Here is a 12,230-nt window from a genome sequence, read left to right on the forward strand (position 1 = left end):
TTCGCAACCACGCATGCCTGCGGATTGTCGTACTTGCCGCCATGGCCCTGCTGATACTGTCAGCGGAATCGATGCCAGTTTGAAGTGACTTGCACATGGCATCTTTGCCATCTTTAATAATGTTAAGGAAGGCTTCCCTTTCCTCTCCTTCGGGTATGCAGTCAGCCGCTGATGAAGCACACTCCCACAGTGTGTGGCTGAACCTGGCGAGCGTACAGGTGGCATTGATGGACTTCAATGCCATACTACAAGCAGAAAAGACTTTTTTTGCCATAGAATCGTACCTTTTGTCATCTCTATCCTGTGGGACAGTAGGGTAAGCGGACCTGCTGCTTGATGAAGTTGCCGCTTGAACCACCAGGCTCTCCGGAGTCGGGTGTTTTGATAAGTATTCAGGGTCAGCCGCAGCTACCCTATACTTGGCTGACAATCTTTTATTGACTGCAGGGATAACTTCAGGAGTTTCCCAATTAGATGAGATCTTTCTTTGTAAGGCTGCATGGAAGGGGACCACAGGATCCTCCCGTGGACCTTTGTCTAATATGTCTGTCAGGTCATCCTGTTGAAAAACAGGTGAAGGCGCAGACCAACCCATAAATTCAATAATCCTTGCCATCAGGGTTCTATAGGGTGTTTCGGCATGTTCTCCTGGGTCTGGTTTAACAAATTCCACTTCTGGGGAAGTGTCCAGCCCACTTGCCTCATGTAATGACTCCTGTAGGTCTTTCAACCTTCTTTCCTCAGAGGTGAAATCCTCTGAAACAGGTAGTGTGGTCCTCTGCAACCCGAAGGTTTCCTGGTCAGAATCCTCCCCTTCTTCATAGATTGAAGATAATCCGGGGTACTCTGACCTCGGAAATGGTGTAAAACCCATTTCTAGGGCAGAAGGAGCCAAACTCGTCATTGTCTCGATCTCGACGAATGGTGGGAGCTACTTCGAGATCTGGAATGGGAATGCTTTCGACGGCGAGGAGACGAATGCCTCGACTCAGCCAAAGAAACTTTCGAGGAGGATTTGACAGACTTACCTCTCTCGAGCTTCCCCTTGCGCTTCTTCAAGGCTTTCGCCGTCATGGACATGCAGTCCTCACACTCCGAATAATGGTGCTCGGCTCCCAAGCACCACAAGCAGATCCTGTGTGGATCTGTTATCAACATTTTTTTACCGCAGTCTCGACATTTTTTGAAGCTGTATCGCCGCGTTGTCGGTTCCGATGAAGAAGCCATCGAGAACGAGTTGGTATTTTCGAGTAAATCTAGAAGGTTTATCTGACTGAACTGAGCAACGATATTCCGAGGCCCTTTGAAGCGCGGAAAAACGGAACTGAGCAACGGACGCCGCGCGTGGCTATTTATGGGCATGGTGACGTCGGCACCGATACGGTGGCTGTCGAGGGACATCGACTCGGCGGACGTCGACGCGTAGCGCCCTCTACAGAGAAAACATTTCCGAGATAAGGAATACGTCGGAGGACGCAATCCCTTCGAAAGGGCAGTTTCTGTAGAATAGCCCACGCGAAGCCTAGATTGGTAAGAGGGAAGAATGTGTTGAAGATTCAGATAAGAAGTGGAGAATGAGCAATGCATTCAAGGGTCTTTGATGGATAAGGCAGGGGAGAAATAGGTTGAACGTTTGCTAATTCAGTAAAATCCAATGAAGGTTTCTTCAATAAAGGAATAATGTTAGCAACTTTAAGGTGGCTGGAAAAGAGCCAGATAATAATGACAGATTAAAGTGTGGCAAAGAGAGGAGCAAATGAAACTTTAACCAAGAAAGACGGAAGTGAATCAGAAGGAGAAAACTTGGGATGAGAACGAGCAATGATAGATAAGACATTGTTATTGGAGACTGGAACAAAAGAAGAAAAGGAAATAGATAAACCCTTCTACCAAAGGGCGAGGGGGGCAGCTGGTTTGGTATGCAGAGTGAGAGTGGCAGCATATTTTCCACATAGGGTGGGAGGGGAAACAGGTTTAATATGCATGGTATTATAGAGTCAGCAGGTTTGGCAACAGGATGAGAGGGGTTTTTAATCCAGTGGACAAAGTGGGCGGAGAGGTGCTCCTCTACTTTTAAAATTTTTACCGTTCCTATACTTTTTTTTTTTAAACCGTTAAGTTATGGTTTGGTTTTAAAATAAAAGTGTAGGAAAAGGTTGAAACTTTGAAACTTAACGATGGGGTTTGTGGGGAGTGGGGACAGGCCAGCAGAGAACATAGTTCCACTACTTCTTTTCATATACTTTGGCCATGTTTTAATCTAGTGTAGTATGCAGTGTAAGTAGGTTCAGAATTTTGGTGAAAGCAACAGCACCAGGTTAAATATTACAAGGAAAGATGGCATGTCCTTTGGCCATCTCAAAGACACACCTGCTTCAGTAAAGCAGGGAGCAAAGACGGCACCCAGTTATAAAAGGTTTGACCCCTGTGAAGGCTAGAAGAGAACACTCACCATTGCAGAGCAGTTGTAGTAATCCTTGTGGGTTGGCTTCCAAGGTTTCAAGCAGCGCCAGCAGAACCCATGATTACATTTGGCACAAGTCATACTGAAAAGAAATGGAGAGGATAAGAGCGAGGTAGGGAAAATAATAAATGCAAGGGGAAGGCACAGAAGAAGGAAAGGAGGTGAACACACACAGGGCACAGAGTGCAGGATGGCACATGCAGTATTACAGTAACAGTGAGGGCATGGACAGGAAGAGGAGAACACAGCAAGCAGGAACTAGGAGGAGAGGGGCAAACAATCCAAACAAGGCACAGGGTGGAAAGGGATAAAGACAGGCGAACATAACAGAAAGGACATTGGGCGGAATAAGAACAGATCAGACGGGCAGCAGAACAGCACATGCCAAGTATGATGTGGGGAAGAAGAAAGACAGAAGAACTTGACAATATGCAGTTAGAAAAGGAGGGAAGCAAAGTAAAAGTGAGAAGGTAAAGGGATATGAGAGTGAAAATGAGCAAGAGACGGAGAGGAAACCAGAGGGATTAAAGTAAAATCAAGAGAAAAGAAAACATGTTGACTTTGGGCACTTAACCTTTATTACACAACCCCTCCAACCCCCAAATCAATATAATGCAATAATCTGTAATATTCAACAGATGACTCAAACGGACACATTAGGCAGGTTACTCATAATACTACCCCAGTACACCTGGTCCTTCATTACTTTGCATAAGTCACCCATTATTATCAGTCAGTATTAGATCAGATGCACTAGTAAAGAGAAGGATAGCTCAGGGGCAACGCTCTGCTCCTGTAAGCAAGACTACACCGAGCACGCATGGGCTTGGTACCCAGTCCCGGTACTGCGCTTAGAGGCTGGAGTCCGGCATTAAGTGCAATGTAAGAAACCAACATAATGAAGCAGCAATGCCTCTGGAAGGGGCAACACATTTTGACAACTGTTTTTCTCTTTTTTATGTACACATATTTGAACCTAGCCAGTGCATCATTAACAGATTAAATTATACTTGCTAGCACATCATTGCCGGTTGCCAGCAAACCCACTTAGTGAGTACCAAATAGGCATATGCAAAACAGGCGATGAGCTGTGCAAGGAACCAGAGGGCGCCCTCACTTATTTTTCCCCAGAATCCTCCTCTCAGGAGTCCAGGGAAGGGCCATAGCTTTTGGATCCCCAACCCTGGGGGTGGATCTGCGAGGGAGGATCACCTGGGTGGAGGATCCTGGAGGATTGGAAGGAGAATCATCAGGTGAGACATGGTACTCCCCGTTTACATTCCATGATGACTCTATATTAACCTAACTGGTCTTTAGGATTTTTCTGGGACGTTCCCGACTCTTTAAGAGGTAGAATGGCAAGAGCAGTCAAGGCAACCCTCCAGAAGATGAAAGCTGGGAGTACAGTGAATTATCAAAGAAGGGAAGGTCCATGCAGTATAACTGTAAACAGATTCTTTATTGTAAAGTTGTGTGCTTTTCAAAACCAACTCTCGGGGGGAGGGGAGAAAGGGGGGTTGTGAGAACTAGTGAATACTGTATATTTAACCCTTAGTCTTCCCAATTTCTATTAAGGTAATGTGGAATCAGCATTAAGGCAGACTGCAGGAGTTATAGTATGGTGGGTGTTGAAGAGCAGCTAACCACATACAAAGCAATTAAATATTAGATTCCACACAAAAGAATTGTTATAGTTTCCACTCATTCGGCGCGTGTGCAATTTCTTATGCTGGGATTTACCCCGTTGTCTTTTGCTGCGTTTGAAATTGATGATATAACAGGTGGTGCCGACACGTGTTTCGACCTAACAGGTCTTTTTCTAGGCTACCGTTCATAATTTTTAATAACAATGGATTCAATACATATTTGGTGCCAATGTGGTCCCAAGATCGGGCCAGTAACTAACTGACCTACCTGCAACAAGCAGGAACCAGGACAATCCCTCTTTTACCTACCAGGTGAGATCCCTTGCAAATGAGTCAATCATTACCAAACACTCTAAACCAGTTAGGACCACTGCCAACCAAACTTACCGAAATCTCTTCTTTTCTCTCCCTTAAAGGAATGGTTTGGTAAAAAAAATTGTATTGCCCCTACGGGTCGGCCATGTGTTTTTAAGACTAAGTCGCTCGATTTTAGAAAAGATTCCTATGGACCTTACCCGAGTTTTCGTCCATTAAACACACGCGAAAACAGGCATCAGGGAGCTGCCATTTTGTGATAATCCTATCATTTCCCCATCGCCCTGGCTGACCTGCTTTTGCGACACTAAATCATATCCCCCGCCCCTGAGCCTGTCATCAGCAGACGCGTGCTGCCCATTTCACAACGCCAAAGCACGTCTCGTGTCAACATCCGCTGCGCTTCAGCTAATGATGTGTCGCCATGGAAATGGCAGGACGCCTCTTTCCTCAATAAGTATAAAAAGACCGTTTCACAACGCACAGCAGCATATTTTCGATTCCATTCCTCTCTCTGTGTTACTTTGAGTATTCTGTGACTCGTTTCTGTGCTCTGGTCAGCTACCTTCGTTGCTTGTAGCCCGTGTGAACAGATACCAGTACCACCGCTATAAATTATTTTAGTTTGTTTAATACACAATGGCTACAATAATGCCCTAGATATACGAGCCCGATTATACCGAGGAGGAGCTACTGGAAAGGGAAACACGCGAAAACGATGGGCTTCGGACGGCAGTTGGGAGGACGATTCAACAGCTGAAGAGCCTGGACCTAGTCGCATGGATGGTGTTTCCACCTGGTGCACATGCAATCGGTGCGAGCTAATGCCAACCAAGGACGAGAACTGCTGCAGCTGTGAAAACTCGGGATGCGTGGCCTACATTTCGGAAGGCGAGCCACGACCGCAATGCATCATCGAGCTGCCAGACTTCTGGGCAGCCTGCCTCACACGGTCTGTGTTGAGGATAATGATGGTGCTTATGCACGAACTTTGCGCAACTGTTTGTTCTCGTAATCCGAGTAACGATTAAGTATACTCTGCTTGTCATGCCACTCCTATTTCATGGTCTTCTACTATATCCAAAATTACATATACATATCATTGTAACGCATGAAAGTCGTTCAATAGTGTGCAGTGTCTAGATAGCATTTGTCCGAGCAGAATGCCATTAGTTACAAGAATTGTCATTGACAACAAACGTTTATTAAACTTATCTTGTTCATTTAAAAACAGTTTGTATCATTCTTTTTCACAGGTGGTACCGGCTGGTGGCCTATCGTTCCTTTACATGGTGGCTTCACGGGAGGCTTGGACACAGCGTTCGAAGAGTAATGCCCGCCTGTGCCGTTCGTGCCATAAGAGAAACGTTCCCGAGTGACAGCGGTCAGTACAGGGGATTTTCTCTCGCTGTGCTGCAACCTGACCTGTACAATGTGTAAAGTCTTGTATTTTTGTGCCATCAAAATAAGATACAAAATAAAACACCACATATATTTTAACAAAGGTTGTTTCGATTTTTTAAATGAATCAAGTGTGTCTCCATTCAAGGATGGACGTCAGACATCTGTGCTCGGAATGGGTGAAGGTCAGGTCGGTGTGAAGCAGGGTGGTCACTATCTAAGCTAACATAATATATTCTCAATAATGCATGCACTAAATAACACTTGTTCAAAGTCTTTCAGTCGGTTAAGTCACATATATATCTATACTATCAATCAACATTGGATTATACAGGCCTTAGGTTAAGGGTCTTGACCACTATAATACACTGTTTGAAGTGTGGGTCTGTGCTCACAAGAATCTCCAGTATGTGGCATTTATTATTGATAGGCAACAATATACTGCAGTAGGGGTCTAATGGTAGTTGGGGATCTGCTAGGTGGGCATCATGGCGTGGTCAGTGGTCTGGCACACGAAGAGAATACCTTGCAGGGACACAGGGTCAGTATAGCAGTAAGTTTCCACTGGCGAGGGTGCGTGGGCAAGGACACATTTGTGGAGATGAACGAGCTATGTGCTTAGTTCAGGCTGGTTCACATGCAGGACAGTGATCTCAGAGGAACAATGATGTGTTACATTTTGTTAGGCAGAAACCTGTGCAGTTCCCTTGGGGACCACTGCAAAAGATTTAGGACTACAGGTGTTGGCAGTAAACCCACTTGGTAGCAGTCTGCACCACCCAGATTTACCTGGTAGCTGTGGCTGAGCAGTCAGACTTCCCTCAAGAAGAGTTAGGCAGTATGCAAAGTATACACAATAGGCACTCAGATACAATAGCACAAGCAAACACTGACCAGAGCTTTGGTATCAAGGTATATAATTATTTATTTAAAAACACACTTATTTAAACACTCCAGCACTATTATTGTAAATCACTCTAAACACAGTTGCTATTATATATACATTCCTTATTCCTTATCAGACAAGTTTTAGTTAACACCACTTATTTCCAAACAGAGGTGAGCGCTTAACTATAGATGGCACTCCAATAAGTTAACGAAAAAGGGAGGGAAAAAGGCAGAATGTAGGAAAATACACCACACTAATACTTAGGAACTCTTAAGCAAGACAGGAAAGTCAAAAGTTACTTGTTAGCCAAAATCCATCGGTCGGGCCCATTCTTGGAGAGAGCAGGGCACAAATGCACCCAAGATCACACAATGACAACAGGCTTAAAAAGTCTTGCAGGGAGTTCAGAAAGGTTTTAGTTAGGTTTCAGAAAAGTTTACCCAGGGTGTCCCAGGCTAACCCAGGGTCGAAAGCCGGGGGCTAAATCTACCCCGTACAGTTGGTTGCAAGGGAAGCCAGGCGGAATACGGTACCTTATGTGGAAAGGATCCTCCAGCGGGGGCAGTTGTTCCTGGCAGCGGGTGCAAGTCGCGGCGTCGTCCAGAGGAAGAGAAGATCTCGACGTGGAGGAAAGATGAAGGTCGTTGCACTGCCAGGGAAGAAACCAGCCGCAGAGTTTTCCGGTTAAAGGTACTACCCTTTGATTCGCGGCAGTGGTAAAACGTGGTATCCCGGTTGCCGGGGTGCTTGGCACAGGCAAGGCGGCCAAGAGAGGCTCCAGGAAGCAAAAAAGGAAGCAGACTGGTTATCCCCACCAGTCGAAGGAAGAAGACTCTCCGGGCTGGAGATCTCCTCTGTCGTTGGGAAAAGTGGTGAGACGGTTCAGCAGGGCTCCACCGGTGGTGTCATCGTAGCAGGTCGGCTCAGCTTCTCCTTCGTCGGATTCTTAGGTCCTGTGGCGACTTCTGAAGTTCCAGTCCCCAAAGCCCTGCTTTTATGCAGAAAACCCCCATTCACTCAGCCTAGCTGTCACTCAAACATGCTAAGTGGCCAATCAGGACGGAGTGCGACTTGAGTTGCCTAGGCAACTCAGTCCAGGGTGCCTAAATCCCCCTCCACCCCTCCTAAGTACCCCAGACAGAGTGGCACCACTTTGGAGTGCTTCTGTGGAGAAGCCAGCCAAAAAGTGGAACAAAGAGCTCAACTTGGGTTGGAGTCACAGAAGAGAACACAAACGCCATTTTAGAGTTCTGGCAAAAAATACCAACCGGAGAATTAATATTAAATAAAAACTGGCGGTATGTTCGAGGCTATAGGAATTAAATAATTAAAGTTGGTAGCCTCGAACAATGGGTAATCCCATAAGGATATATTCGCGGTTGAATATAAAAAGTAGTATCCACTGCCACCGGCCAAAACTCGATCAGGGGGGACAGAGACGTGCCCCCTCGACTAACAGACCCCGGGGCAATCGAATTGCCAAAGGCCAGTACGTCCACAATATGATGGTTTGTACTGGTTCTGTTCAGAATTTGAGACTAGTAAAGTCAATGGTGACTTTACATGCCCTGGGAGACAGTAGTCAGTCCCAGGGTATGGAGTCTATACTGGGGGGTAACTATGACACCCCTGTGTTACTGCACTGAGGGTGCTGTGTAACACACATCACAAAAACACATGAAGCCCTATGGAGTAAAAGACCCCATAGCCCATTAAACACATCTAGAGTCAAAGAGACACACTCAACTCATGTCCAAGAGTGAGGGTAAAAGAGTCTCACTCTTGGCAGGAGAAAAAATAAACCCCAAAAATCCAGCAAAGCTGCTGGGGGACTCACTAGGTTAGGAAATTCAGCCTAAACAGAGAATTCTCCCTAACACATTTTTTAGCTGTTGCAAATACCTCTGGAGTTTTCCAGTCAGAGTGGGAACGAGGGTGGGGGCCATGTGCTCTGCGCAGTGAGGACTGGTCACCAAGATGGGAGTGGAAAGGGGGTACAAAAATGGATGCCCCATGTCCTGCTCAGTGGTCCCATCTACGCAAATGTCAACCAAAGTTAACATCACATAAGGGCAAGGGGCGAACCCACTACTGGAGGCACTTGGTCCGAGATTCTACTGAGAAGTAAAGGATGAGAGGGGCCTGATGTCCCCTCGCTCCCACACACTTGCCTGCATGCCCACCGGCCCATCCATCCCACCCCCCTCTATCAAAGGCGGTTCACTCCCGGGGATGAGCGCTGGCATGGGGGGCTGTCACGGGCACAAACGGCCAAGGTGCCTAACAGCATGTACACTTCAAAAGGTATCCCACGCCCAGGGGCCATCGCTCACATGGCCTCCTCAGACCCCGTGCCTCCAGGCAGGCCTCCCCTGAGGCAGGCCGCCCCCCTGCAAACCACATAATACCACGACATACACACGTCATTCATTCACAAACACACCCCTGTTTCTAATACTTTATAAACCACTTGATATGTCTCATGAGAACATCTTTGTGCTTTGCAAGTCAACTCCTGAACCTTCTACCTGAGAAGCACTGAGATCTATGCCAATCTGCTTGTCGTCGTGCTATCTGTGACCGCTTCGAGCAAACTCGTCAGTGTGCTACCTGTGGCCATCTACCTGTTCTCCTGCAACATACTGCTCGGCCTGCTGAATCCAACTGTTTGTTGGTCAAGGTAAGGCCACGTATCCTAGTCATATTTCGGTCATTTTTACATTTCTATCGATTTGCGATTACAGTACCCAATAGTGCTATGGTCATTGGTCTCATTGCTATTGACTTGAGTTTCAATTGTTATGCTATCAATAGATCTATTTATTTTCATCTATGTCAATTGTCATCGAATTGCATCCTTCGGGGGTCCAGTCTATAATGTAAGCATGTTTCCTTTTCGTGCAAGACAGAACATCCAAGGGACGAGTCACATATGTTCAGAGTTTAGTCACATCATTTAAAAAAATGTCTGTAACTTATGCAAATACTACGCCGCACATGATGAACTGGTATAGTTCCGGCGACCAAAACAAACCTTGCATTGAACATGGTATGGTTCATTTACTTTTTTATGACATTTTTATTCATCAAGGTTTTATAATAATCTTGATATTTACTTTTCAGAATTTTCAACAATGCCTGCCTGTTCGATTAGCGGTTGCCCTTCGAAGACCCATGCTAAATCTGAAGGCACTACAATGCATGTATTCCCGAAAACTGTTGATCGAATAAGAGAATGGGTCAGACATTGCGGATTTCCACTGGATGAGCTGGAAAGTAGAGTCCAACAAGTCTTAGAGGACAAGAGGGGTGATCGATACCGCATCTGCAGCCGGCACTTTTCCTCAAACATGTACGCCACATCTTGGGTAACAAAGAAGAATAAACGGCGAACGACACGAAAATTGCTCGCAAATGCTATTCCAACTCTATTCGTCCACATTCCGTCACTGGTGAGTCAAGTGTCCGGATTTAGCTTTAGGCCTTGCGGCAGTGTGTAGGTAGCCGAATGGATTAATTGATATTTTAGGTGTTGTGTCCCTTGTAATACTCCCGTGTAATACTTTTGATATTGATATGAGTGTATAGCTTTTTGAATAATGACATTTATCAATAAATTATTTTTCTATTTTATAACCCCCAAAGGAAATCTATTTATGAGCACAAGGGACTGTACTATACTGCACATTTTCAATAGCATTATTCTCAAGTATTCTGTCGGTTTACATGGCAATTTATTAATATTTGTATTTCATTATCAAACAATAATTTACCTTTACAACTGCTTGACTATCCACTGAATCTGAAGCAAGAACATTCTACATCCGTGACGTGCCCGCAGTTATCAACCACTTCTAGCGCGTATCAGGTAATCATACTTGGCTATTCCGCTACAGACTTGTTTTATGCATGTCAAGTAATCGTTTTTATGTATCGTGTGATTATTTTACCAATTGTTTGGTCAGTGCTTTCCAATTGATATACACCTTAGTTGTCGTCCCCAGGTGTTTGTTTTCAGTTATAATTAGTGTTATCCATACTAATGCAAGTGCTGCCTTTCAGGGAGATGCTGAAGCGTCCTCCACATTGATAACAGCCCTAGATGTTCTTCAGCAGCACGAGGTATGGATACTGACAGCTCCATCGACTGTGATCATCAGGACTGGAACACTTGTCGTTTGATTGTTCTACACAATGTTTTATTCGTGGTTAGCCCTTGATATGTACCTGTGCGGTCGACCCCAAGTGTGTGTTGTGTTTTCAATATTGTAATCCTAACTAATGCAAATACTATGTTTCAGGCAGTCGTTGAAGCCTCAACCCACGCACTTGATGCGGAGCCTGACATTCAAGTAATTCCAGGGGAAGCGGGACATTGCGGATACAAATCGGCGCAACAGCTTTCGGAAGTGCGCACCACATTTACAACATCCATAGATATTCTTCAGCAGCACGAGGTATGGATACTGACCGCTCCATCGAGCGTGATCATATAACGCGATTCCATTTGCTATACTTTCTTCCCTATTAACGCAAGTACTGTGTTTCAGGGAGACAGAGCTTCCACTAGAATCACAAGATCACATTTAGATGATGCAGATGTAAAGAAATCGGAGAAATAAGTCGATTAAATCTGATCATATTTAAATATTCCTTGATTCTTTTAGACAATGCAACATTTGTGGTTATCTCTTTATATGTACCTGTGTCGTCGACCCCAAGTGTGAGTTATGTTTACAATATTGAAAACCATACTAACGCAAGTACTGTGTTTCAGGGAGTTGCGGATGCCTCCTCTTCAATACAATCATTCGTGGCAGCCCATGCAGAGGTATGGATACTGACAGCTCCATCGAACTAGGTCATCAGAGCTCGAATGCTTGTCGTTTGATTGTTCCACACAATGTTTAAATCGTGTTTGGCTATTGAGATGTACCTGTGTGTTCGTCCTCACGTGTGTTTTATGCTAACAATATTTTGATACACAGTAATGAAAATACTATGTTTCAGGGAGTCGATGGAGCCTCATTCCGTGCTGTCTATGCGGATACAGAAAATATAGTCGTTGCAGCGCAAGATGAAGGGGAGACATACGGATACGAATCAGAGCAACAGCGTGCAGATGTTGAAGGTCGAGTCAAAGTTGCAAAGAAAAGAAACAAAAATAAGGTTAGTTACAAACAGTTCATAACTTTAGAAATGTTTTTGTGCTGGGGACTATTTTATGTTTTTTTCCAGTCAATTGTACTACACTTTATCTTGTGTTTAAACTGAACATCTCTTTTCCAATCTATACTCTAGTTACCCGTCGGTGTCCGAACTATACATACACAGACAGTGATCCGAATAAGAGATGTTGCTTGCCAGACCATTTACACTATGGAGGAACTATTAATTCAGACGCCGCGTGTTGAGACTCGAGATGCTCATGTCCAATGGCCAGAACATGAAATGAATGTGTCCGGAGAATCCAGCAAAGTTGTATTGGACTAATGCTACAGTGCAACGGCACTAC

The 12,230-nt window shown here is 45.0% G+C and overlaps 1 protein-coding gene across 3 annotated transcripts in view; it reads right to left on the reverse strand.

Annotated features, from left to right (window-relative positions):
• The window catches only part of CUL9 (cullin 9), a 1,917,728-nt gene that overhangs the window by 377,963 nt on the left and 1,527,535 nt on the right, over positions 1-12,230 (reverse strand). For all 3 annotated transcript variants that reach the window (XM_069608881.1, XM_069608880.1, XM_069608879.1), the window contains exon 35: positions 2,453-2,546. In XM_069608881.1, coding sequence (XP_069464982.1) covers positions 2,453-2,546 — 94 coding nt within the window. The remainder of the gene's footprint in view (positions 1-2,452; positions 2,547-12,230) is intronic.

The sequence above is a fragment of the Ambystoma mexicanum genome, chromosome 4q (assembly GCF_040938575.1).
Source record: "Ambystoma mexicanum isolate Mex_15411 chromosome 4q, UKY_AmexF1_1, whole genome shotgun sequence".
In the NCBI taxonomy this organism is placed as follows: Eukaryota; Metazoa; Chordata; class Amphibia; order Caudata; family Ambystomatidae; genus Ambystoma; species Ambystoma mexicanum.